The following is a 26,716-nucleotide window of genomic DNA, read 5'->3' as shown; positions in this document are numbered from 1 at the left end:
TGAGGGTGAGAAGTGAGTGGTGAGAGGTGAGTGGTGAGAGGTGAGTGGTGAGAGGTGAGTGGTGAGGGTGAGTGGTGATGGTGAGTGGTGAGGGTGAGAAGTGAGTGGTGAGAGGTGAGTGGTGAGAGGTGAGGGTGATTGAGAGGTGAGGGTGAGTGGTGGTGGTGAGGGTGAGTGTTGAGGGTGAGTGGTGGTGGCGAGGGTGAGTAGTGAGGATGAGTGGTGGTGGTGAGGGCGAGGATGATTGGTGAGGGTGAGCGTGAGTGTTGAGGGAGAAGGGTGAGTGGTGAGGGTGAGTGGTGAGAGAGTGGTGAGGGAGAGTGGTGAGGGTGAGTAGTGGTGGTGAGGGTGAGTAGTGAGGGTGAGTGAGTGGTGAGGGTGAGTGGTGAGGGTGAGTGGTGAGGGTGAGTGATGGTGAGTGGTGAGTGTGAGTGGTGAGTGATAGTAAGTGGTGAGGGTGAGTGAGGGAGAGTGGTGAGGGTGTATATATTTTTGCCTATGATGACAGCAGTACATGCTGACGTTTTGTATGTTAAATGTAAAAGCAAAATGTGTGAATGTGTGTGTCTGCGACACGCAGTTTGTTAAAAAGGGAATAGGGCGATTCTAAAGTAATCTACAACCCTTGATTCCTTCGCAACGATTGCAAAGATTCGCTTCTTTTCGCGCTTGGGCTACATTTTTTATTACAGAGTTTTATTTGCATTGGTATGTTATGTTTGAAAGTTTTCAGGAGTTTATAATAATTTTTTTGCCGCGGTCAACGCCGGATATTTTCCATTCGTAGCAGTTTATATCGACTCTATAATCAACTTATTTTAAATGGGAACGGCGATTCTAAATGAATCTACAACCATCGATTCCTTTGCGCGATTCAGAGAATCGATTCCTGGCGCGTCGGGTTTAAAAGTAATTACACAGTTGTATTTTCATTGGTATGTTATGTTTTATATTTTTAAGAAGTTTTTAAATGTATTTTTCACCCGGGCAACACTGGGTATATCGAGTTTATAGCGCAAAGTGCTCACCTGACACGTGTGGGGTGACGAGGCCTAGTACCGTGCAGAGCCTCCGGCCTCGCCTAGATTGCCCAGCCGGCCGAGGCTGGGTATTGGGATCGCCCCCCCTTCCCCGCGCTAGAATAATACTGTCTAATCGCTATAATTTTATTATCTGCAGACCCTATAATAGTAATTGCGCACACTGGAGTGGGGGGGAGTGAAGAGGACGTGAAACTTTGATGTATTTACCTCAGCGTCGCGTGTTAATGCGTGTGCATATTTGTAACGGGAATTAAACATGGCGTCCACCCCGCAGCGAAGGCGTCGCTGGCCGTTGCCAGGGGCAACCGCCGTGGTCCGCGCCGGTCGGCAATAGTAAGTAAAAAAAGAATAGTAAATAAATAAATAAAGCAAAATCGCACTAAATCGATAATCAGACCGATTTAAAGGCGACGGAAAATCGGAAATGCCTACGTTCACCGCAGGGCCGGGGGCGTGCCCACCTGCAAAATTTGTTCTTCCTAAACCCCACGGCACGAGCGCCAAATCCCTCCAAAGCGAGCGTACGCAGAGGGACAGACGGACAGACGGACAGACAAAAAGTGACGTTTATAGGTTAGATGGTTGCATTGTGTGGTTGTATCCGTACTGTGTCGGTGCAGTCACAGGTCCGCCAGGCTCAGGTCGCAGCCTCTGAGCAGCAGTGTGAGCTGCAACACCTCCGCAACGAGTTGCAGCAATACCTGGGGTAACTACTTGGCGCGTGTGTGCGTGTGTGTCCAAGGACAAAGAGCCCCGTGTAGCCTACTCAAGACCGTTGAGGAAAGTATTGTTGGTGACCTAAGCATGGCCCAGAACCGTTTTAGATATTCGATTCTGATATCAGCCATGAGGACTTTATCTTGGGTTACCGGTTCGTCACACAGTTACCTGATACGGTGTGTAAACAACATCACTACTGGGGAGACGAAGGCAGCAGGGCGTGGTGCTGGCCACACCAACCGCTTGTGTGCTGTGGCGGCCCTCATAGGGGCTGCTCACTAACAACACTTGTCCCGACAGTTGCTTTGAGGCAACATGGGTGTTAATTGTCTTTGTCTTTCGGCACGTGCGCGCGGACTTGTGTGTGTGTGTGTGTGAGATAGATAATGTATGAGGGGCTGGACCGTGTAGCCCGCATGTCCAGGCACCGTATGCCCAAGCAGCTTCTGTTTGGCAGGATATAAGGGGCTAAATAGGCACAGTACAGGCTGGAAAAGAGATGGACTCATGCGGTGAAGGATGATATGGAGCTGAGTGGACTTACCGATGACCGTATCAGTGGTGTCAAGGTCAGCTTCTGTGGTGGAAGAGGCCCGTAAAGGATGCTACCGGGCAGTTGGAGGCAGTCGCCCTCCAACAACGGAGGACAGAGGAGCGACGCTCGCAACAATGAGCAGAGCACCGAGCAGATAAAATACTGTACAACAAGTTGGCACAATGGGGAGCACAGGTGGCGCATCTGCGGGTCATCTCAGTCAACCCATGGCACTTGGGTCCTGCCTGTGTACTTCTGCCAGTAGCGAGCCTTCCACACTTGAAGTAGCCTCAGGTTCACCTCACTAGGCACAACTGTTGTAGTGATATCACCGCCACTTAGTGGAGAATGGCGGTTGTTGTTGGTAGAGCTAAATAGGCACAACACGGGCTGGAGTAGAGTTGATGATGTGATACGGCTCGACTTGGGAGCTGACTGGACTTGCTGATGACAGGTGCCAGCGGTGTCCAGGTAGATTGGCCTCTGTAGATAAGACGAAGGGGTCAGTCTGGTAGACCGAGTCAGTTTCTGTCTCTCTCTGTGTTTCTGTGAACACCTACAGGAATCTACGCAGGCCCAAGCAGCTCTGTTTTGTGCTAGGGCTGAATGTTGAGAGGAGACACCACGACGGTGCCTGCATCTACACCAGCGGCCGCCTCATCCGCATGTACGACCACTTGGGCCCTCGGTCTACCTCAGGCAGGTGAGGGGACACACAGGGACAGGTGAGGGGGGCGACACATGGGGACAGGTGAAGAGGTGGGGGGGGTGAACCCTGTTGACGTGAACGCTGCCGTGGCGGTTGTCCCAGGGGGTGTGGCGGCGTGGTGGCGGTGGTCGACTTGCCCTGCATGGTACTGGAGCCGACGCACAACAAGCAGGGCTTTACCGACTCCACTGAGGTCACCTTGCTGCTTCGGGCGCTCGCGGAGCACGTGGAGCACTACCGCAGGATGCTGGGCATCGGTGAGCAGCAGCAGCAGATGAAGCGCTGACCCCACCCCATACCCCCAGCTGCCCAGAACCCCCATCCGGCTACCACCACGGTCATTGACCCACAGTCAATCTGCTGTTGGATGAACGCCCTTCTACCCCCCAACCACCATCCCCCCCCCTCCCCCCAAACACGTCACCCCAACCCCCCACAACCCCCCCCTCCCCCCCCAACCACCGTCACCCCCTCCCCCCCACAACCACCAGCCCCCCCTCCACCCCAACTATTGTCGCCCCTCCCTCCTACAACCACCTCCCTCCTAACCACCATCGCCCCCCTCCCGCCAACCATCATCGCCCCTCCCCCCACAACCACCATTCCCCCCTCCCCCTCAATCCCCATCGCCCCTCCCCCCCACAACCACCATCCCCCCCCTCCCCTCCCATCACCATTGCCCCTCCCCCCCACAATCGCCATCTCTCCTCCCCCCCCACAACCATCATCCCCCCCTCCTCCTCAAACACCCTCGCCCCCCCCCAACCACCATCACATCCACCGTCAGCCCCCAGCCTAATCCAGCAGTGGAGTGACCAAGGCTGTATTTGTACAGATAGGGAGCAGTGGCACAGCGGTTAGCACGCCACGCTACGAACCCGGCGACACAAGTTCGATTCTCCCTCATGACCAATTATGGTGACGACGAATATCTGTGAATCGGTCCTGGGTGTCCCCTTATTCAACTCAGCCATAAATTAGTACCTGGTGTAATGTGTAAACATAATCGCGTCAGATAAAAGTGGCTGAGCATGGTTTTAGCCACACCACCCCATTGTAGGTGTTTCGTGCCAGCTGTCATAGTTGCTACTCGCTAACCGCACTTACCTCAACAGTCTGTATGCTCATAATCAACGTTTTTGGGTTTAGATCGCGTTATTTATAAATGTGTCGTAACCCTCCACCACCCGACACAGCCAATCAGTAAAAAAGTGTCACGTTGACAAAAGACAAATAGTTCACTGCTTTAGCCCACCGGTGTGTTGAAGCGTGAAACCACAACATTTACAATTGTAAATGTTGTGGTTTCACGCCTTTGTAAATGGTGTGGTTTCACGCCTCAACACACCGGTGGGCTAAAGCAGTGAACTATTTGTCTTTTTTCAACGTGACACTTTTTTACTGATTGGCCATGTCGGGTGGTGGAGGGTTACGACACATTTATAAATAACGAGATCTAAACCCAAAAACGTTGATTATGAATAATATTGGTCGCGAAAGCCTACGTGTTAGTCTGTATGCTACATGGGACATCTTTGTGTTTGTGTGGGTGTACAGCCGGCAACGATGTCTCCAAGTTCTGGGCTAGGTTTGGGTACCTGAGCCGGGGGGACTGGGTCCAGGTCCCCAGCTCGGAGCCTCAGTACCGCCGCTGTAGAGCCATAGAAGTACCGACCAACGTGCAGTGCGGTAAGGGTGTGCAGGTTGAGCGAGCGAACGTCGGCGGGGCGAGCGAGTGTGTAGGAGGTGTGGAAGCAGTGGTGCAGCGGTTGCCACGATGCCCTACGAACCCCACGACCAGTGCGAATATTTTAAATTGGTCCTGGGCCTTTCCTAGGTCGACTCAGCCTTAATTGAGTACCTGGTGCATTTTGTAATTACAACACTAGGGAAACAAAGGCGGATGGGCCTGGTTTTGGCCACCCACCCCCTCGTGTGCCGTGCCGGTCTTCGTAGGTGCCACAGCACTGCCCCAGCAGTCTGTTAAGGCTATATGTGATCTTTGTGTAGGTGTTTTTGGGGAGCAGTGGCACTGGGCTACAAACCCGACAACCCGAGTTCGATTCCCGCTCTACGGCCAATAACGGTGGTGAATATCTGAATCCGTCTCGGGCTTGCCCTAGGTAAACTCTGCCTTAAATGAATACCTGGCAGACAAAGATGGCTGGGGCGAAAAGCTGACCAAACCACCACGCTCGTGCGCAGTGCCGGCCACGCTCCTCTCCAATGGAACTTGCCCCAGCCACCTTGTGCAAGCCACGTGGGGGACCTTTATCTTTGTGTGGGGGTGGGGGTCTGTTTGGCGCAGACACGTGTCTCAAGTGGCGCTCACTTCCCTTCTGCTCAGAAGACCTCCACAACCCTTTCCCGGAAGTCTGGGTTTGCTCCATGAACCCCGACCCCAGGGACAACCGGTCAGTCGCGGGTCAGGGGACACATGCTCAAAACCACACCAACTCACGCTCTCATTTTAGGAATCGATGGCAAATGTGAACCGAGATGCCCAGCACACGATGGCCTCCTCTTGTCGAATGATGTCACTGGAGTCCTTGACGTCGGCTAGCGAACGTTGTCGTTACAAAGGTTATTTGTATATTATTTGGGTGTTTTGTTGTCTAGAGCATAATTGGATAATGACAGTTACCCAATTTAACCAGATTCGTTTTATATTGTCACATGCAATGGAAAGGTTTAGCACACTGGTAACCACACACACGGGAACAGGACTTTAGTGCAAGAAATACATTTGTTTACCAAAAAACAAAGCAGTCATTAATAGGCAACCGCTGGTCAGTATAACTTATAATACTGTTACGAAGGTATTGGTATTCATCAAAAAGCAAATCAAATCGGGCAGTGCTCTATATGGAAAAGTAATCAACATAAAACAACCCAATATCAAAAGTAATGTAAATGCACGACTCAAATTTAATAAGGATACTAGAGACCAAAGTACTTGTGATACTCATTAATAAATGGACTTTAAGCACAGTCTGTTATCATTAGAGTCTATGAACAGGCGTCATCTCTCAGCATACATCATGAATTGACCAATGTATACTGATTATTTAGTTTCTTATCCAATCTTTCTCATGAGAAAAAGAAGTGCTCTCTCTTATGAGGCAAGTGAGTGTGTGTTTGGCCTCATGTTCCACTCCTGGTGCCCCCTGTCAGAGGTAGACATTGTTTATATTTACACAGCTGTGAGACATCCACTTCATGGTCAGCAAAGGGGAGGAGTACTCTTCCCTGTGCCCAAGTCAGCTTTAAATGCTGTTTTGTGTTGTGGCCCCACAACTCGGGGTGTCGTGGCGGTGAGATGTTAACTAACTTGCCTGATACTGAGGAGGTCATGGGTTCGATCCTGACCCTGACGCCTGTTTATTTGTAGTTTGCGTGTTCTCCCTGTGGTCGTCTCCGGTACCTCTGGTTTGTCCCTCCACCTTTATAATCATGCGTTTAGAGTATTTGGTTGCTATGAATTTCCACATGATTAAGCCATTGTTGAGCTATAATTTGTGGCAAAGTCGCTTCTGAACACAAGCTACATAGCACAGTGGGCCTTACCTGGTAAAATTAAAAAGTTTAGTTGAGTACTCCATAACGTTATATGTTCTCAAAACATATAACGTCATGCAGCTACAGCAGCTATTGCATTATTATACTCAACTAATGGGTTTAATGGCATACCCACGACATAGTGGTACAGGTTTCCCACACTTTTTGCGGTAGATGCATTTCAAAAGAGGGGTGCACAAAGCAAAACCGCACACAGCAATTCCTCACTTAACGCAGGAGTAGATGACTTCCTGAAAAGTACCTTGTTAAGCTAAAAACGTGTTGAGACAATTTTCCCATAAATGTAACAATAAGGTTTGGCAAGATAATATGTACGCGACACAGTGAGGTGGCATGACAAACAACTTAGATGAGGGTACGCCGACGCATACTCGATTTTTCTGTGTACTGTATCGTAGGGCTCAGCTGCGCTTTCCACGTAACGGGCCCATTATGCATTGTAACTGCATGTTCCGTGTTGTAACGGGCACGTTCGTGTAGTTGTAGTTATGGTGTTGTATCTTATCTTTCTTTTATTTTATTCTTCTCTTTCTTCTTCTCTTATCTTACCTATAAACGTCACTTTTTGTCTGTCTGTCTGTCTGTCCGTCTGTCTGTCCGTCTGTCTGCGTACGCTCGCTTGCGAGGGATCTGGCGCTCGGGCCGTGGGGGTTTAGGACGAAAAAAATTTGCCCGGAGGCACGTCCCGTGCCCCGCGGTGAACATAGGCATTTCCGATTTTTTGTCCGTCGCCTTTAAATCGGTCCGATTATCGATTTAGTGAGATTTATGTTTATTTATTTATTTACTATTGCCGACCGGCACGTGACGAAGCACAACGTTGCGCATGCGCGAGACGCCGACCAGGGCGGTTGCCCCTGGCAATGGGCAGCAACGCCATCGCTGCGGGGTGGACGCCATTTTTAATTCCCGTAAAAAATATGCACACGCATTAACACGCGACGCTGAGGTAAATACATCAAAGTTTCACTTCCCCCCCCCCCACCCCAATGTGTGCACTTACTATTATAGGGTCGGTAGATAATAAAATTATAGCGATTAGACAGTATTTTTGTAGCGCGGGGTGGGGGTAGCGGCCCAGCCCCCAGCCTCGGCCGGGTGGGCAATCTAGGCGAGGCCGGAGGCTCTGCACGGTACTAGGCCTCAACACCCCACACGTGTCAGGCGAAGACTTTGTGCTATAAACTCGATATACCCAGCGTTGCCCGGGGGGAAAATACATTTAAAATCTTCTGAAAACTTTAAAACATAACATACCAATGAAAATACAACTGTGTAATTAAAATTTTAAACCCAACCGAGCCAAGAATTGATTCTCTGAATCGTGCAAAGGAATCGAAGGTTGTAGACTCCTTTAGAATCGCCGATTCCCGTTTACTATAAGTTGGTTATAGAGTCGATATAAACTGTTACGAATGGGAAATATCCGGAGTTGCCCGGGGCAAAAATATAATTAAAAACTCCTGACAACTTTAAAACATAACATATCAATGAAAATAAAACTCTGTAATAAAAAATGTAAACCCCCAACACGCCAGGAATCAATTCTTTGAATCGCACAAAGGACTCATCGAAGGTTGTAGATTACTTTAGAATCGCCCTATTCCCGTTTTAAAATCTGCGTGTCGCCAAGCTTGCTTGACATTTCCAACAGACACACACATTCACACATTTAGCTTTTACATTTAACATACAAAACGTCAGCATGTACTGCTGTCATCATAGGCAAAAATATATACACCTTCAGCACTCTCCTTCACCACTCTCCCTCACTCACCATCACCACTCACCCTCACCACTCACTATCACTCACTATCACTCACCACTCACTATCACTGACCACTCACCACTCACCCTCACCACTTACCCTCACAACTCACCCTCACCACTATTCCTCACTACTTACCCTCACCACTCTCCCTCACCAATCACCCTCAAGCATACTTGGCGACACGTAAGTAAGTTTTTAAAACGGGAATAGGGTGAGTGGTGGTGGTGAGGGTGAGTGTTGAGGGTGAGTGGTTAGGGTGAGTAGTGAGGGTGAGTGGTGAGCGTGAGTGGTGAGCGTGACTGGTGAGGGAGAGTGGTGAGGGAGAGTGGTGAGGGAGAGTGGTGAGGGAGAGTGGTGAGGGTGAATGGTGAGGGTGAGTAGTGAGTGGTGAGGGTGAGTGGTAAGTGGTGAGGGTGAGTGGTGATTGGTGAGGGTGAGTGGGGGGGGGGTGAGTGGGGAGGGTGAGTGGTGGTTGTTAGTGGTGATTAGTAAGGGGTGAGTGGTGAGGGTGAGCGTGAGTGGTGAGGTTGAGTGGTGAGCGGTGAGGGTGAGTGGTGATTGGTGAGGATGAGTGGTGAGGGTGAGTAGTGAGGGTGAGTGGTTGTTGTGAGGGTGAGTGGTTGTTGTGAGGGTGGTGAGTGGTGAGGGTGAGTGGTAAGAGTGAGTGGTGAGGGTGAGTGACGGTTATGAGAGGTGATTAGTGAGTGGTGAGGGTGAGTGGTGAGGGTGAGTGGTGAGGGTTAGTGGTGAGCATGAGTGGTGAGGGTGAGTGTTGAGCGTGAGTGGTGAGGGTGAGTGGTGATTGTTGAGGGTGTGATTGGTGAGGATGAGTGGTGAGTAGTGAGGGTGAGTGGGGAGGGTGAGTGGCGGTTGTGAGTGGTGATTAGTGAGGGGTGAGTGATGAGGTTGAGTGGTGAGGGGAGGTTGAGTGGTGAGGGTGAGTGGTGAGCGGTGAGGGTGAGCAGTGAGGGTGAGTGGTGATTGGTGAGGGTGTGATTGGTGAGGATGAGTGGTGAGTAGTGAGGGTGAGTGGTAAGGGTGAGCAGTGAGGGTGAGTGGTGATTGGTGAGGGTGTGATTGGTCAGGATGAGTGGTGAGTGGTCAGGGTGAGTGGTGAGGGTGAGTGGTGATTGTTGAGGGTGTGATTGGTGAGGATGAGTGGTGAGTGGTCAGGGTGAGTGGTGAGGGTGAGTGGTGATTGTTGAGGGTGTGATTGGTGAGGATGAGTGGTGAGTGGTCAGGGTGAGTGGTGAGGGTGAGTGGTGATTGTTGAGGGTGTGATTGGTGAGGATGAGTGGTGAGTAGTGAGGGTGAGCGGTAAGGGTGAGCAGTGAGGGTGAGTGGTGTGGATGAGTGGTAAGAGTGAGTGGTGAGGGTGAGTGACGGTTATGAGAGGTGATTAGTGAGTGGTGAGGGTGAGTGGTGAGGGTGAGTGGTGAGGGTTAGTGGTGAGCATGAGTGGTGAGGGTGAGTGTTGAGCGTGAGTGGTGAGGGTGAGTGGTGATTGTTGAGGGTGTGATTGGTGAGGATGAGTGGTGAGTAGTGAGGGTGAGTGGGGAGGGTGAGTGGCGGTTGTGAGTGGTGATTAGTGAGGGGTGAGTGATGAGGTTGAGTGGTGAGGGGAGGTTGAGTGGTGAGGGTGAGTGGTGAGCGGTGAGGGTGAGCAGTGAGGGTGAGTGGTGATTGGTGAGGGTGTGATTGGTGAGGATGAGTGGTGAGTAGTGAGGGTGAGTGGTAAGGGTGAGCAGTGAGGGTGAGTGGTGATTGGTGAGGGTGTGATTGGTCAGGATGAGTGGTGAGTGGTCAGGGTGAGTGGTGAGGGTGAGTGGTGATTGTTGAGGGTGTGATTGGTGAGGATGAGTGGTGAGTGGTCAGGGTGAGTGGTGAGGGTGAGTGGTGATTGTTGAGGGTGTGATTGGTGAGGATGAGTGGTGAGTGGTCAGGGTGAGTGGTGAGGGTGAGTGGTGATTGTTGAGGGTGTGATTGGTGAGGATGAGTGGTGAGTAGTGAGGGTGAGCGGTAAGGGTGAGCAGTGAGGGTGAGTGGTGTGGATGAGTGGTAAGAGTGAGTGGTGAGGGTGAGTGACGGTTATGAGAGGTGATTAGTGAGTGGTGAGGGTGAGTGGTGAGGGTTAGTGGTGAGCATGAGTGGTGAGGGTGAGTGTTGAGCGTGAGTGGTGAGGGTGAGTGGTGATTGTTGAGGGTGTGATTGGTGAGGATGAGTGGTGAGTAGTGTGGGTGAGTGGGGAGGGTGAGTGGCGGTTGTGAGTGGTGATTAGTGAGGGGTGAGGGTGAGGTTGAGTGGTGAGGGGAGGTTGAGTGGTGAGGGTGAGTGGTGAGCGGTGAGGGTGAGCAGTGAGGGTGAGTGGTGATTGGTGAGGGTGTGATTGGTGAGGATGAGTGGTGAGGGAGAGTGGTGAGGGTGAATGGTGAGGGTGAGTGGCAAGTGGTGAGGGTGAGTGGTGATTGGTGAGGGTGTGATTGGTGAGGATGAGTGGTGAGTAGTGAGGGTGAGTGGGGATGGTTAGTTGCGGTTGTGAGTGGTGAGGGTAAGTGGTGAGCGGTGAGGGTGTGCAGTGAGGGTGAGTGGTGATTGGTGAGGATGAGTGGGGAGTGGTGAGGGTGAGTAGTGAGGGTGAGTGGTGAGCGGTGAGGGTGAGTGGTTGTTGTGAGGGTGAGTGGTGAGAGTGAGTGGTGAGGGTGAGTGGTGATTGTTGAGGGTGTGATTGGTGAGGATGAGTGGTGAGTAGTGAGGGTGAGTGGTAAGGGTGAGCAGTGAGGGTGAGCAGGGAGGGTGAGTGGTGATTGGTGAGGGTGTGATCACAAAATCCAGCCTGGTTAAACCCAGGATGGATCGTAGGCAGGCCAGCCTAAATGTTTCCAACCAGCGAAGATGCTCCATTAGGGGGGGTCTACGTTTCGCAAGCGTAGAGAAGGGAGGGAATGACTGTGGCCGAGAAGACCTGAAGCTTCGTGCGGAGCGACAGACCAGGTAGCTTACACACAGCGTTACGCAACCGATGAAAATATATTGCTGCTCGACTGATTCGGAGTGAGACCTCTGCTGTTAAACTGGAGCCGGTCATAAGCACACTGCCCAGGTATGGGAAACTTTCCACTCTCTCTACAACTGGCCCATCACCAATTGGGAGTTGTGGGGGTGGAGTGTCCAATGGTACAAAATACCCAGGCAGGTGCTTAGTTTTGGTGGGACTGATGGTTCAGCAGCGGCACCTCGAACTCCTCCGAGTGAGCAGCAATTAGCAGATCATCGGCATACATAACGTGGTTGAGCAATAGGGAGCCATACCTTGATCGCACCCGGGCATCGATCAGCCTCCCATTGTATCTGTACCAGATGGGAATTCTTCCGGTACAGCCATTGAAGGCTTCACGAACTACGTGGTCTAAATATATGTAAAATAATGTGGGAGCCAGAGAACATCCCTGTCGCACCCCAAGGTGTACAGGGAATGGCTCTGACTCACGGCCATGTAGCTTGACGCGGGGCCGCTCACCATCATGAAGGTCCTTAAGGATGGTGAGCAGTGGGTGAGGGACTCGGAAAGCACGAAGAACAACCCAGAGGCCAGGCCTACTGATGGTATCATAGGCCTTGAGCAGGTCAATAAAGCACACGCTTGGACTAAGACGCACACATGGACCTACAGACACGCAAATAAATGGACTTACACTGACTAACACACATGCACATGGACTGAGACACACACACATATAGACTGACACACACACGTGTGCACATAACAACTCTGGTTCATTGTTTACGATTATTAAAGTAATCAGTTGGCAAATCTTACTATAATAATGTTTGTGTGCAGATTATTCATCACGTTCATTGCTTACTATTATGAAACAAATATTACAATAATAATGTTTCTGTGCAGAAAACTAATATTTCATTATTAGCTTCCTCAATTCTTGTTTACCTGTGTTTTTATTACGCTGCGACGGTGTACTGCCAGTCTGCGATATGGCCTGCTGCCTGCTGATTCATTAATGTCATTGCACTGCCACTCTATTATCTACACTTAATTTTCTTTTGCCCATTATGATTGTATGCCAGTCTATAATCTGTTGCCTGCTTCTTTACCTCACTAAGTATCCTGCGAGCCTTTCATGTCGACTGTATCCTGCTTTTTTAGCTGCTGCCCGTATTGCAAGCTTTTTATGTCGACTGTGGAAATGCTTATGTCATTGAGTCGGCGAACTGCCAGTCTATAATCTAGACTGTAGCCTGCTTCTCTACTTACCTGTGCATACTGCTGCTCTTTAATTTACACTCATTTCAACTTATTTCTTCTGCATTTCTATTTCGATTGCTCACGTCACGCTATTTACTCGTACGTTGTACTGCGATGCTGATAGCTGTGCCATCATCGGGGATTGCTGTGCACGTCCATGTGTGTGTGCGAGTCGATGTGTGCGTGTTTGAGTCTATGTGTGTGCGTGTAGGTCCATGTGTGTGTCTGTCTTTTTCTAACGGACAACGCCCAATGTATGTGTCTGTACGTCTAAGTGTTTGTGTGTCAGTCCAAGTGTGCGTGTCAGTCCATTTGTGTGCGTATCAGTTGCTGTGTGTGTGTTAGTCCATGTGTGCGTGTTCGTCGACATGTGTGCATGCCTCCATCTGAGTGTGTAAGTCAATGTGCGTTTGTGTGTCTATGCGTGTCAGTCCATGTGTGTGTGTAAGTCCATACATGTGTGCGTGTCACTCGATGTGTGTGTGTAACTCAATTCGTTTGTGTGAGTCGATATGTGTGTGTTCATCCATGTGTGTGTATCTAAAGTCGGTGTCTGTGTGTGAGAGTCCGTATGTGTGTGTATGGCAATGTGTGTGTTAGTCTATGTATGTGTGTGTGCGTCTATGTGTGTGTGTGGGTGAGTCGATATGTGTGTGTGTCTCAGTCCATGTGCGTGTGTGTTAGTCGCTTTGTGTGCGTGCCTCCATGTGAGTCAGTGTGAGTCCATTTCTTTGCGTGTCTGTAGGTCCATGTGTGCGTGTGAGTCCATGTGTGTGCTTTCTTGACCTGCTCAAGGCCTATGATACCATCAGTAGGCCTGGCCTCTGGGTTGTTCTTCATGCTTTCGGAGTCCCTCACCCTTTGCTCACGATCCTTAAGGACCTTCATGATAGTCAGCGGGCACAGGTCAAACTACGTGCCCGGGAGTCAGAGCCATTCCCTGTTCACCTTGGGGTGCCACAGGAATGTCCTCTGGCTCCCACATTATTTCGCATCTATTTTGACCACGTAGTTCGTGATGCCTGCAATGGCTGTACCGGAGTAATTACCATATGGTACAGATACATTGGAAGGCTGATCGATGCTGGGGTGCGGTCAAGGGATGGCTCGCTATTGCTCAACCATATTGTGTATGCCAATGCTCTGGTGATTGCTGCTCACTCAGAGGAGGAGTTGGAGGCACTGCTGCTGAACCTGGAGCTTGCCACTATGAGGTGCGGCCTTACCATCAGCCCCACCAAAACTAAGCACCTGCCTGGGTATTTTGTACCATCGGACAATCCACCCCCAGAACTCACAATGCTGATGGTCCAGTTGTGGAGAGATTACAGAGTTCCCATACCTGCCCGGTTAAACAGCAGAGGTCTCATACCGAATCAGTCGAGCGCCATTATCTTTTCATCCGCTGCGTAACGCTGTGTGGAAGCTACCTGGTCTCTCGCTCCGCATGAAGCTCCAGGTCTTCTCGGCCACGGTAATTCCCTCCCTTCTCTACGCTTGCGAAACGTGCACCCCCCTAATGGAACATCTTTGCCGGTTATAAACATTTAGGCTGGCCTGCTAACAATCCATCCTGGGTTTAACCATATGTGTGTGTGCGTCTAAGTCGATATGTTTCTATGTGTGTGGGTCGATGTCTGTGTGTAAGTCCATGTGTGTGTCTGCCTTTTTTGCCCGGGCAACGCCGAGTACTTACCGCTAGTGGTTAATATACTCAGTCTCATTTGCAAGAGTGGGTGACCTGGGGGCATCAGTTTGCCAGTGGGGGGCAACTATTGCTGCTGTATGTGTGCGATCCAATTACAAGTGATTCACAATGTCGTTTTTCAAAAGTTGACCAAGTTTCGATTAAATGGGATCAAATTAATGGGTCTGAATGAAGACATGGGTGAGATGGTGTACAGTTGTAGGGATTGAGTGATGGGTTGTGTTGTTGTTGCTTCTGTTTTACAGTTGCGAGGCTGTGGAACAGGACCCTCACATTCCCCTGCAGATCATGAAGCAAAAGGTTGAACCAGTGCATAGTGCTTACACAGCGGGGGAGTGAGCAGGCTGCAGCATGGACACTGTGCAGGAACAATTACTCGCCATAGCCTCTTATAAGCAAGTGGTGTGTCACTGCATCTTACAGGAATGTACGCAGAGAGCTACAGATTTGTAAAGATTCCCACAGACTCGCGCAGACACCCAGACTCGCACAGAGGCACAGTCCAACACGTGTCACTCTGTGTGTGATATCGCTTCTAGACGCAGCAGCTGCCATCATTTGTAGTCGTAACCTACAATGGGTTATTGTCTCTTGGACACAATTGCCTCCAGGCAATAGCTGGCACAGAGAGAGTCAGAGAAGGTGCCTCCTTCCAAATTGTTACCAGCTCTTCCCCACTCGTCATTTGGCATTTTATTCTTAGAGTAGGATGGTGGATGTCAGGGGGGTGTTGAATTGTTTAATGGACTTGGGCTGGATGTGTCACGGCCGGAAGGGATGGCAGCACCAATGTTTTGGAGCAACGTTTCCTCCCTTAACATCGTACATTCACATTTCCTCCCACATTTGCAAATGTGATTTGTAACGTTTATCCTCACTTGTGTATCGATCAATGTTAATGTGAGATACTGTGTGTTGTTGTCTTGGTGTGGTCTGAGACTGTGGTTGTTGTTTTTTTGCCTTGCCCAAGCTTGAATTTAGTGTTGAAAAACCAGTAGGAATTGATGTACTTATACCATTTGTACTTATATACTTGATTTATTTTTCTAATTTTTTTGTGACTTGCTTACCTCTTCTCTATGTTGCATTCCAAGTCTTTGTTTTGTGTTATTTGTTATTGTAACTTGCTGACCACCCACCCTTATTGGACATCTGGAAAAGAGAGCTGCATAGCTCATCAGATTCCTCCTCCAGGATAAAAAAAGGTTATGATTCTGACTAGCAGAGCGCCAGGCAAAGGAAGGGAACGAGTGCCACAGAGGAGGGACGTCCACACACGGGAAACGGAGCGATTAATTTGTGTTGTGCGCAGGAACTGGAACCGAGTCGTTGCATGGTCAGACCCCAAGAGGTGGCAACTGCTTGGGGTGGATGGGGGGTGGCCATCATCCAGCAGTGGATAAAACATGGCTGATGAATGATGATGGCGGTGAATGGCAGTTCCGCAAGAGTTGAATGCCACAATGGGGCATCATTGCTCAACAGATTCCTCCTTCGCTCTAAATAAAAATTTTGATTTTAATTTGTCTTCTCTATACAGGCTGCGCGTAGTTCTGGCGGCAGCTCGCACGCTTGCAGAGACAGCCCCAGCACCTCCTGTGGCTCCACAGCTCGGGGGAAGAAGCGACGGATAACGACGAGGGTGGGGTTGCACGTGGAAATCATCGCCCCCTACTGGCAGACTAATGCACAGGGACTGCTGCTACTGGGCCGTGCCCCTAGGCTTGACCCCAAACTAGTTTACATTACTAACATCAATTGAACCTTATGGCGGGACCCCGGTGTCCCATAAGACCCCGGCTCTCACATAAACTGCGTTGTGACGGAATTTTATGTCTGTTGAAGGCGAACGATACGGCAATCTATTCCTCTCGACGAGCTCTACACGATGCGCTAATCAAAGTTTAAAAGTTACGTTTCTTCTGCGCATTTGTCCTTGCTGCGCTTGGACGACATGACAACAGAATGATCCGCGCCAGGTGGTTCGCGGAGTTTATGTGCGCGGTGGGACTGAGTCGCCAAAAAATAAATACACGATTTTGACTTCCGTTTATTCGGAACCCCGGGGTCCTGCCATAAGTTCAATTCATGATGCATTCATTATATTTATTTATGAATTTAGTATTTTTTCTTTTTAATATTACAGGGGTAATCCATCAACATTCATCAATTATGTTTTGTTTCGATTCAGTCAATTTTATTTCCATTTAAATGTTATTTAAAGAGGAAGCATACAAAGATATATTAATAATTATAATAGATAAAATATAACCCTATGTGTCCTGACTTTTGGGCCCCCTGTATATATATGTTTTATTATAAATGGTTCCTGCAGAACGAAGAAGCGAGCGTTACGGTCATCATTTCAAGCAGCTCGGAAACAGAACAAGGAGGAGGAGAAGAGAGCGACACCTCTTCTGATCCCAAGCGCAGATGCCAGCAGAGCAAGGTTTTCGACTGCCTGCTACACACGAGCAAAGACAAATGTCCCCCGTAAAGCCTTTAACGGACTGTTCTGGCAAGCGCTGTAAGCGAGTAACAGCGCCTATGTAATGTTTACTACACACCGCACCATGTACTAATTTCATCACTGGTGTTTGTGGTGGCTGACATCAATTCTAGATTTGAAGCTTTCGTGACTGCAAGGATTCATATTCTTAGGTTTTTTGCGGTAAAGTCACGTAGGTAAAATAAGTATAACCCGTAAAAACTAAGTTTTTCACTATAAATCCTTTATATGCGTGGCAGCGAACTTAATATAAAGGATTTAAAAATATATTCGCCTGTGGAGGACGCGGGGATCGATCCCGCGACCTTTGGCATGGGAAACGAGGGCGCTACCAACTGCGCTACTCCGCCACGGCCTGTGGAGGGGTTACGCTCTGGGCTCTTACACTGTGACGTTCAGCCAAAGCCATGAATGAGTTCTATTTGAATATATGTAAAATAATTTTTTTTTGCCTCTAAAGTGTAAAATTTTGGGAATTTTTTTTCACGAACATTAATTGTCTCGCACAACAAGTCTGTGTGGAAAATGTCAGCTCGATTGGATCACGGGAAGTGGGTTAAAAAACGACCGAAAGATTTGCACGGTCGTAAGCAAGCAAGCACGCAAGCAAGCACGCAAGCAAACTTAATATAAAGGATTTAAAAATTAAAATTAATAAAAGTAAAATAAAATAAAAATCACGACGTTTCGGAGGCAACACAAGCTTCCGTCTTCAGGTGGAACCGTCACAGCCACGACAGCTGTATCAAGTAAATGAGAGATTACAAGAGATACCACTCCGTATATATAATGGTTGAGGGGGGAAGGGCCAGGAACGGCACACTTTTTATTAATATGGTAAGGTGAGGCTTAAGACTAAGAATAGACTGCATAACAAAAGACTGAACCTTTGTTATGGAGAGGTGCGGTTTGTGACTACGCCTAGCCTACATAACAAAAGTATGAAAAAAGAAAAACTAAAACTGGTAAAACAAAACTGACTGTCTATCAATAACCTGTAATAGTTGTCTGTCAAATAAGATGGTCCAAATAAGTGTAGTTAAATCTTTTTTGCATGGTTAATCACATCTTTCCAATGATTACTCAGTTTGTAACCATCATCACGGTTGAAATTATGGCTTCGTGTACAAACCTTTGATGGTAGCCAGGAGGTTTGCAGAGCACCTTGGTCTCGGAAAAGACAATTTCATGAGAGCCTACAGAGTTGTAGCAATGAATCGGCAACGGCCGAAGAATCAGTTCTGCCGTGTTTCAGATCTGACTTGTGCTCGCGGACACGATCAGAAACATGACGTTTCGTTTCTCCAATGTAGCAATCACCACAACTGCAACTCAGTTTGTAGACTCCAGGATACTGTAAGTCAGGAACGACATCCTTCACAGATGGAATCAGATCACGGATTTTATGCACTGTACTGAATCGGACTTGGATCTTATGTTTGTTTAGAATTTTGGAGATCTTTTTGGTCACGCCTGCTATGTATGGTAACGTGATAGTTTTGGTCGGAGTTTCATGTGGCTGTTTCTGTATGGTGGGAGAAACAGCTTGGCGGATGGTGCGGTCAGAGTATCCTTTCATCCTGAGGGCCCGATATACATATCTTAATTCACCGGCCAGGTGGTGTTGGTCAGAAATGCCATGGGCTCTGAAACCGGATTCCCACCACCACCCATCTCAAAAGAATTCTCTCATCAAAACGCTATACCACAGAGCCCATGTCGTTCCTGACTTACAGTATCCTGGAGTCTACAAACTGAGTTGCAGTTGCAGTGATTGCTACATTGGAGAAACGAAACGTCATGTTTCTGATCGTGTCCGCGAGCACAAGTCAGATCTGAAACATGGTAGAACTGATTCTTCGGCCGTTGGCGATCATTGCTACAACTCTGTGGGCTCTCATGAAATTGTCTTTTCTGAGACCAAGGTGCTCTGCAAACCTCCTGGCTACCATCAAAGGTTTGTACACGAAGCCATACAAATATACAAACACAGACATTATTTCAACCGTGATGATGGTTACAAACTGAGTAATCATTGGAAAGATGTGATTAACCATGCAAAAAAGATTTAACTACACTTATTTGGACCATCTTATTTGACAGACAATTATTACAGGTTACTGATAGACAGCCAGTTTTGTTTTACCAGTTTAGGCGTAGTCACAAACCGCACCTCTCCATAACAAAGGCTCAGTCTTTTGTTATGCAGTCTATTCTTAGTCTTAAGCCTCACCTTACCATATTAATGAAAAGTGTGCCATTCCTGGCCCTTCCCCCTCAACCATTATATATACGGAGTGGTATCTCTTGTAATCTCTCATTTACTTGATACAGCTGTCGTGACTGTGACGGTTCCACCTGAAGACGGAAGCTTGTGTTGCCTCCGAAAGGTCGTGATTTTTATTTTATTTTACTTTTATTAATTGTAATTTTTTTTTACCTACGTGACTTTACTGTCAACCTAAGAAGGCTGACATCAAGTTTGTAGTGCAGCACACTAACCGTTGCACCACCGCTCTCACTGCACTTTAACACCTTCAGAGGTGCCCTAATTGATGATGTATTCTTCACAAGCAGTGGCTTGAGTCTGCAATTTCAGGGGCTCTTCCTTTACCTTTCCTCCACTTTCTCAGGAGCGTAACAAGACGACACGGACAGAGGCCGGCGTGTCGCGTGACGCCGATGTCGTGACTGGGATATCCGACCTCTTCAGGTGATGGTGATAATGGTGGTGGTGTTGATAGTGGTGGTGATGAATATTTGAACCTGTCTTGGGCCTCCCCTTGGTCGGCTCGGCCTCAAATGAATACCTGGTGCAGTGTGTAAACATTGCCACTGAGGAGATCAAAGGCAGCCCGGTGTGGTTTTATCCACCCACCCCCTCATGTGCCGTGCCGGCCTCCATAGGTGCTACTCGCTAACAATTGCCTCAGCATTCTATTAAGGCTATACGGGGGATCTTTGTATTTGGTGGGCCCAACCTCGGTCAGCAGCTCCACTGGGCGCACCGTGACCGCAGAGATCTCCTGTTCGACTCCACCTCCCGACCCTCCAGAATCATCTGATGCGTGGTGGGCTAAAGTGGGAGGTAACTCCCACTTAAATGCTGGCGAATGGTACGAGAGGTTTATTTATTACTAGCGGGAAGTGCCCGGCGTTGCCCGGGGGAAAAATATATTTCAAAACTTCTTCTAAAAACATAACATATACATTTCTAAGCTATTGTGAAAGATAAGCGTGCCGTTTGTCCATTTGTCCATCAACAATATTATAAGAGGCTTGCAGAATTTCGATTTAAAGCTTTCGTGACTGCAGGGATTCATCTTCTTGGTTCTTTCGGTAAAGTCACGTAGAAGGGAAATAATAAAAATGAAACATAAAATACAATTCTCACGACGTTTCGGCCACAACGCAAGCAGCCGTCCTCAGGTGAAGAACAGGTGTGTCGGAAAGACAGCGTCTGAATGAACACCACCAAGCTTGGCAGCGTATATTTAAGCTGGGTTGGAGGGGGAAGAGCGCCTTGACAAAGGAATTTGCATATCGAGGAATTTAGCATATTTATGGGAAATGCAGATATGGGATTAGTCACTACTTGTGGAATGCGTAGGAGGTAGGGGGGGTTTCAAAGTCATATTATGCCCGTGAATTGTGCATGAATAGCAGCATCAAAGGGAGGAATTAGGGTTAGCAGTAATAAAGTGAAGGAATTTTAATAATAAGGAGCTGCAGCAGCTAAACCACCACGTACAAAACTAAAATATAAACTACATCAGTATCATCAATATACTAAATATACTCCCAATAAGCTGAGCTACTAACAGTAAGTCATACATTACATCTTCTTGGTTCTTTCGGTAAAGTCACGTAGAATGGAAATAATAAAATAATAAAAATGAAACATAAGATAATTCTCACGACGTTTCGGCCACAACACAAGCAGCAGTCCTCAGGTGAAGAACAGGTCTGTCAGAAAGACAGCGTCTGAATGAACACCACCAGGCTTGGCAGCGTATATTTAAGCTGGGTTGGAGGGGGAAGAGCGCCTTGACAAAGGAATTTGCATATCAAGAGGAATTTAGCATATTTATGGGAAATGCAGGTATGTGATTAGTACTACTTATGCCCGTGCATTATGCAGGATTAGCAGCATCAAAGGGAGGGAATATGGGAAATGCAGGTATGTGATTAGTACTACTTATGCCCGTGCATTATGCAGGATTAGCAGCATCAAAGGGAGGGGATATGGGAAATGAAGGTAAGTGATTAGTACTACTTATGCCCGTGCATTATGCAGGATTAGCAGCATCAAAGGGAGGGGATATGGGAAATGCAGGTATGTGATTAGTACTACTTATGCCCGTGCATTTTGCAGGATTAGCAGCATCAAAGGGAGGGGATATGGGAAATGCAGGTATGTGATTAGTACTACTTATGCCCGTGCATTATGCAGGATTAGCAGCATCAAAGGGAGGGGATAGGGGTAGCATTAATAAAGGGAAGGAGTGTTAATAATATGTAGCTGCAGTACCTAAAACCACCACGTAAACAACTAAAGTATAAACTACATAGTATCATCAGTATACTAAATACACTCTACAATAAGCTGAGTTACTAACAGTAAGTAATACATTACAATTCTACGTCGTAAAAAAAATATATGCTTCCATCTAAACTTTATTCTCTTACATCACACAAGTCTACACCGTACTATATACTGCCATAGACAAACCCAACGTTAAATTATATACTGTATTGCTATAAACCACCCTAAACCTTATACATTGTATTATACACTGTATTATTCTACCCACCCTAATGTATATCACACTGCTGTATATTCACTATACAATTACGATACTATATATTACTTTGTACATTGTATTAAGCATGTAATTTTTTTATACGATTTGTTATTATACACTGTACCATTGACCGTCGTATGAAAGATACTAAGAGGAAGCATCGAAATATGTCAATGGGAGAGTAGTGAGGGAAACTTGCAGCGGAGCAAAGAATCCATTCCCTGCAAAGAATACAATGCCAGTGAGTGGACTGCGGTCTGAAAGTCACCGTAAACGTGAACACAATCAGTTAAGTTATTACGTCCTTCCAATAATTGCTGAGCAAGAATCCATCTTCTTGGTTGAAATTGTCTCTGTGTTTGTATATGTCGATCGCCTCATGAACGAATTTCTCATGGGAGCCAGATGGCTTGCAGAGAACCTCTGTCTTGGAGAAGTCAATGTCATGTGAGCCCACTGAATTGTAACAGTGATCTGCCACGGCTGAGGTGTTTGTCCTACCGTGTTTCAGGTCTGCTTTATGTTCACGGATGCGGTCCGAGACATGTCGTTTGGTTTCTCCAATGTAACTGCTACCACAGAGGCAACTTAGTTTGTAGACGCCAGGGTACTGTATGTCTGGAACCACATATTTTACAGACGGGACCAGATCACGGATTTTATGTACTGTGTTGAATCGGACCTGGATCTTGTGTTTAATCAGGATTTTGGAGATCTTTTTTGTGACCCCAGCAATGTAGGGTAAGGTGATGATTTTGAAAGGCTCCTCAACAGGATCCTTCTTGATGGTTGGAGTGATTGCTTTGCGGATTGTGTAGTCGGAGTAACCATTAGCCTTAAGAGCTTGGCGTACGTGCTTGAGTTCACTGGCAATGTGTTCCTGGTCAGAGATGCATTGGGCTCTATGGTGTAGAGTCTTGATGAGGGAATTCTTCTGGGATGGATGGTGGTGGGAGTCCGGTTTTAGGTAAGCATCCGTATGGGTGGCTTTCCTGTAGACAGAGTGGCTCATTGAACCATCAGGTCTCCTTTTAATTAGGACATCCAAAAAGGGTAGCTTGCCATCTTTTTCGACTTCCATAGTGAATCTGATGGCTGGGTGTATGGAATTGATGTGGTCGAGGAATTGGTCTAGAGCAGGCTGGCCATGTGGCCAGATGACAAATGTGTCATCTACATACCTCTTCCATAAGGTCGGGCATAGAGTGGCAGTCTGGATGGCGTCAGTCTCAAATTTCTCCATGATAGGGGGGAGTGTCTCACCAGGGGGGGTACCTCAGTATTCAGTCCTTGATGAACCAAGTCTTCAATGATTGCGATGGTGTCACGTACAGGAACTTTGGTGAATAAGGAACCCACATCAAAACTGACAAGCAGGTCGTCTGGGGACAGGGAAATTCCCTTTATTGTCGATACCAGGTCAGTAGAGTTTAGTACCGCAGAGGTGGTTTTTCCAGTGAAAGGCCGCAGGATTTCAGACAAAAAACGAGCCAGTTTGTAGGTGGGGGAGTTGATAGTAGAGACAATGGGACAAAAGGGTGTATCTTCTTTCCGTATCTTCGGCAAGCCATATAATCTTGGTGGCCTGGCTGCAGAAGGTTTCAACGAGAACTGTTTGGTTTGATCAATTAATGCGGTTGAATCAGGAATGATTCTGTTGGTTTTAATGACGAGGCTGTTGGTGGGGTCTCTTTTTATTTTTGTATCGCTGCCATCGTTGAGTAGTTCTTGAATTTTGTTGTTGTATTCTATTTTGTCCATGATGACAGTGGCATTGCCTTTGTCGGCTGAGAGGATGACAATGTCATCCCTCTTTTTTAATTGAGCTAATTCAAAACGCTCATCTTTGCTGATGTTGATAGCTGGCATCTTAGCGTTTTTGAGGGTTGCAGCGATTTCAGATCTTGCTACGTCTGCAGCGATGTGACCCAGACCCTTGAGAGCCACATCTACTTGGGTAATGATATAATTAGCTGGTATGTGTCTAGGTGTGACTGCAACGTTTAGTCCTTTAGCTAAAACGGATTTCAGACCATCAGAAATAGAACTGTTACTGCGATTAATTATGACTTTGTTAACGTCTAGCTTTTCGGTGTGTGGGTCCCCGGTCTCTTGTTAGAGAGGAGGTTGAATTTGGAAATCAAGTTGTCCTTACATTTGGTCGACATAGCGGCAGCTGAAGAGGCAGTCATATTGTCTACATGTTCCCAATCTGAAGTGGACATTGTTGTAGTCAAAGATAAGTGTGATTTGTAGAGTGTCTTGTCTAACTGATCTAGTTCGGTGTGCGTAAGTCTAATTTTTTCTGAGATAAGAGCTAAGCTAGTTCTAGACAGAATTCGTTTAGCATTAGAAGAAGTTACAGCAGCAGAGGTAGTGTAAATGCGATTGGTATTATCTTAGTCGCGGCATCTCTTCAGAAAGGTGAGAGACTCGATTAGACAAAATAGAATACAACAAAATTCAAGAACTACTCAACCTTGGCAGCTTTACAAATATAAAAAGAGACCCCACCAACAGCCTCGTCATTAAAACCAACAAAATCATTTCTGATTCAACCGCATTAATTGATCAAACCAAACGGTTCTCGTTGAAACCTTCTGCAGCCAGGCCACCAAGATTATATGGCTTGCCAAAGATACAATAAGAAGATACACCACTTCGTCCCATTGTCTCTACTATCAACTCCCCCACCTACAAACTGGCTCGTTTTTTATCTGAAATCCTGCGGCCTTTCACTGGAAACACCACCTCTGCGGTACTAAACTTTACTGACCTGGTATCGACAATCAAGGGAATTTCCCTTTCCCCAGATGACCTGCTTGTCAGTTTTGATGTGGTTTCCTTAATCACCCAAGTTCCTGTACCTGACACCATCACAATCATTGAAGACTTGGTTCATCAAGGACTGAATACTGAGGTACCCCCCCAATACATACTTCACCTGGAATGGAACTTTCTACAAACAAACTGAGGGCACCCCAATGGGCTCCCCCTATCTCCGGTTGTAGCCAACGTTTTCATGGAGAAATTTGAGACTGACGCCATCCAGACTGCCACTCTACGCCCAACCTTATGGAAGAGGTACGTAGATGACACTTTTGTCATCTGGCCACATGGCCGGCCTGCTCTAGACCAATTCCTCGGTCACATCAATTCCATACACCCAGCCATCAGATTCACCAAGGAAGTCGATAAAGATGGCAAGCTACCCTTTTTGGATGTCTTAATTAAAAGGAGACCTGATGGTTCAATAAGCCACTCTGTCTACAGGAAAGCCACCCATACGGATGCTTACCTAAAACCGGATTCCCACCACCATCCATCCCAGAAGAATTCCCTCATCAAGACTCTACACCATAGAGCCCAATGCATCTCCGACCAGGAACATTGCCAGTGAACTCAAGCACGTTCGCCAAGCTCTTAAGGCTAATGGTTACTCCGACTACACAATCCGCAAAGCCATCACTCCAACCATCAAGAAGGATCCTGTTGAGCCATTCAAAACCATCACCTTACCCTACATAGATGGGGTCACAAAAAGATCTCCAAAATCCTGATTAAACACAAGATCCAGGTCCGTTTCAACACAGTCCATAAAATCCGTGATCTGGTCCCGTCTGTAAAAGATGTGGTTCCAGACATATAGTACCCTGGCGTCTACAAACTAAGTTGCCTCTGTGGTAGCAGTTACATTGGAGAAACCAAACGACATGTCTCGGACCGCATCCGTGAACATAAAGCAGACCTGAAACACGGTAGGACAAACACCTCAGCCGTGGCAGATCACTGTTACAATTCAGTGGGCTCACATGACATTGACTTCTCCAAGACAGAGGTTATCTGCAAGCCATCTGGCTCCCATGAGAAATTCGTTCATGAGGCGATCGACATATACAAACACAGAGACAATTTCAACCGAGAAGATGGATTCTGGCTCAGCAATCATTGAAAGGACGTAATAAACCATTTCAGATCTTAACTGATTGTGTTCACGTTTACGGTGACTTTCAGACCGCAGTCCACTCACTGGCATTGACTATATATCTTTTATTCTCCGCAGAGAATGGAGTCTTTGCTCTGCTGCAAGTCTCCTATCACCACTCTCCCATTGACATATTTCGTTGCTTCCTCTTAGTACCTTTCACGCGACAGTCAATGGTATAGTGTATAGCAGATTGTATAATAATAAATAGTATAAAAGTGTAATGTTTAATATAATGTATAAGGTAATATATAGTATCGTAATTGTATAGTGAATATACAGCAGTGTGGTATACAGTAGGGTGGGTAGAATAATACATAGTGTAATATTAAATGTATAGGTGGTGTATAGTAATGCAGTATATAATTTAATGTTGGGTTTGTCTATGGCAGTTTATAGTACGGGGTCGACCCGTGTGATGTAAGAGAAAAAAGTTTAGCTGGAGGCATATTATATTTTTGCAACATAGAATTGTAATGTATGACTTACTGTTAGTAGCTCAGCTTATTGGAGAGTATATTTAGTATATTGATGATACTGATGTAGTTTATATTTTAGTTTTTTACGTGATGGTTTAGCTGCTGCAGCTCCTTACTATTAAAATTCTTTCCCTTTATTACTGCTAACCCTACTTCCTCTCTTTGATGCTGCTAATCCTACATAATGCACGGGCATAATATGACTTTGAAACCCCCCCCCACCTCCTACGCATTCCACAAGTAGTGAGTAATTCCATATCTGCATTTCCCATAAATATGCTGAATTCCTCTTGATATGCAAATTGCTTTGTCAAGGCGCCCTTCCCCCTCCAACCCAGCTAAATATACGCTGCCAAGCATGGTGGTGCTCATTCAGACGCTGTCTTTCCGACAGACCTGTTCTTCACCTGAGGACGTCTGCTTGCGTTGTGGCCGAAACGTCGTGAGAATTGTTTTTTATTACGTGTTATTTTTATTATTTCCCTTCTACGTGACTTTACCGAAAGAACCAAGAAGAGGCTTGCAGAAGTCCAAAAAGTTATAGAAAGTAGGGGGTAAATGGTTGATCTAAAAGGTTTCCGAAAATTGTCGACCCCCCACCCCTCAAAAAAT

The 26,716-nt window shown here is 47.2% G+C and overlaps 1 protein-coding gene across 4 annotated transcripts in view; it reads left to right on the top strand.

The window, feature by feature from the left end:
• LOC144734721 (ATPase MORC2-like) overlaps nucleotides 1-26,716 on the top strand; it is a 110,225-nt gene that overhangs the window by 73,270 nt on the left and 10,239 nt on the right. For 2 of the 4 annotated variants that reach the window (XM_078617049.1, XM_078617053.1), the window contains exons 13-21: nucleotides 1,664-1,749; nucleotides 2,861-3,001; nucleotides 3,110-3,264; nucleotides 4,565-4,696; nucleotides 5,316-5,421; nucleotides 14,572-14,626; nucleotides 15,867-15,968; nucleotides 16,662-16,775; nucleotides 19,469-19,548. In XM_078617049.1, coding sequence (XP_078473175.1) covers nucleotides 1,664-1,749; nucleotides 2,861-3,001; nucleotides 3,110-3,264; nucleotides 4,565-4,696; nucleotides 5,316-5,421; nucleotides 14,572-14,626; nucleotides 15,867-15,968; nucleotides 16,662-16,775; nucleotides 19,469-19,548 — 971 coding nt within the window. The remainder of the gene's footprint in view (nucleotides 1-1,663; nucleotides 1,750-2,860; nucleotides 3,002-3,109; nucleotides 3,265-4,564; nucleotides 4,697-5,315; nucleotides 5,422-14,571; nucleotides 14,627-15,866; nucleotides 15,969-16,661; nucleotides 16,776-19,468; nucleotides 19,549-26,716) is intronic. The other 2 variants (XM_078617052.1, XM_078617051.1) reach the window with 2 other exon arrangements.

The sequence above is a fragment of the Lampetra planeri genome, chromosome 52, assembly GCF_965212315.1.
Source record: "Lampetra planeri chromosome 52, kcLamPlan1.2.h2, whole genome shotgun sequence".
Taxonomy (NCBI): Eukaryota; Metazoa; Chordata; class Hyperoartia; order Petromyzontiformes; family Petromyzontidae; genus Lampetra; species Lampetra planeri.
Note: the sequence above shows the minus strand (reverse complement) of the source record. Positions and strands in the feature narration are given on the sequence as shown.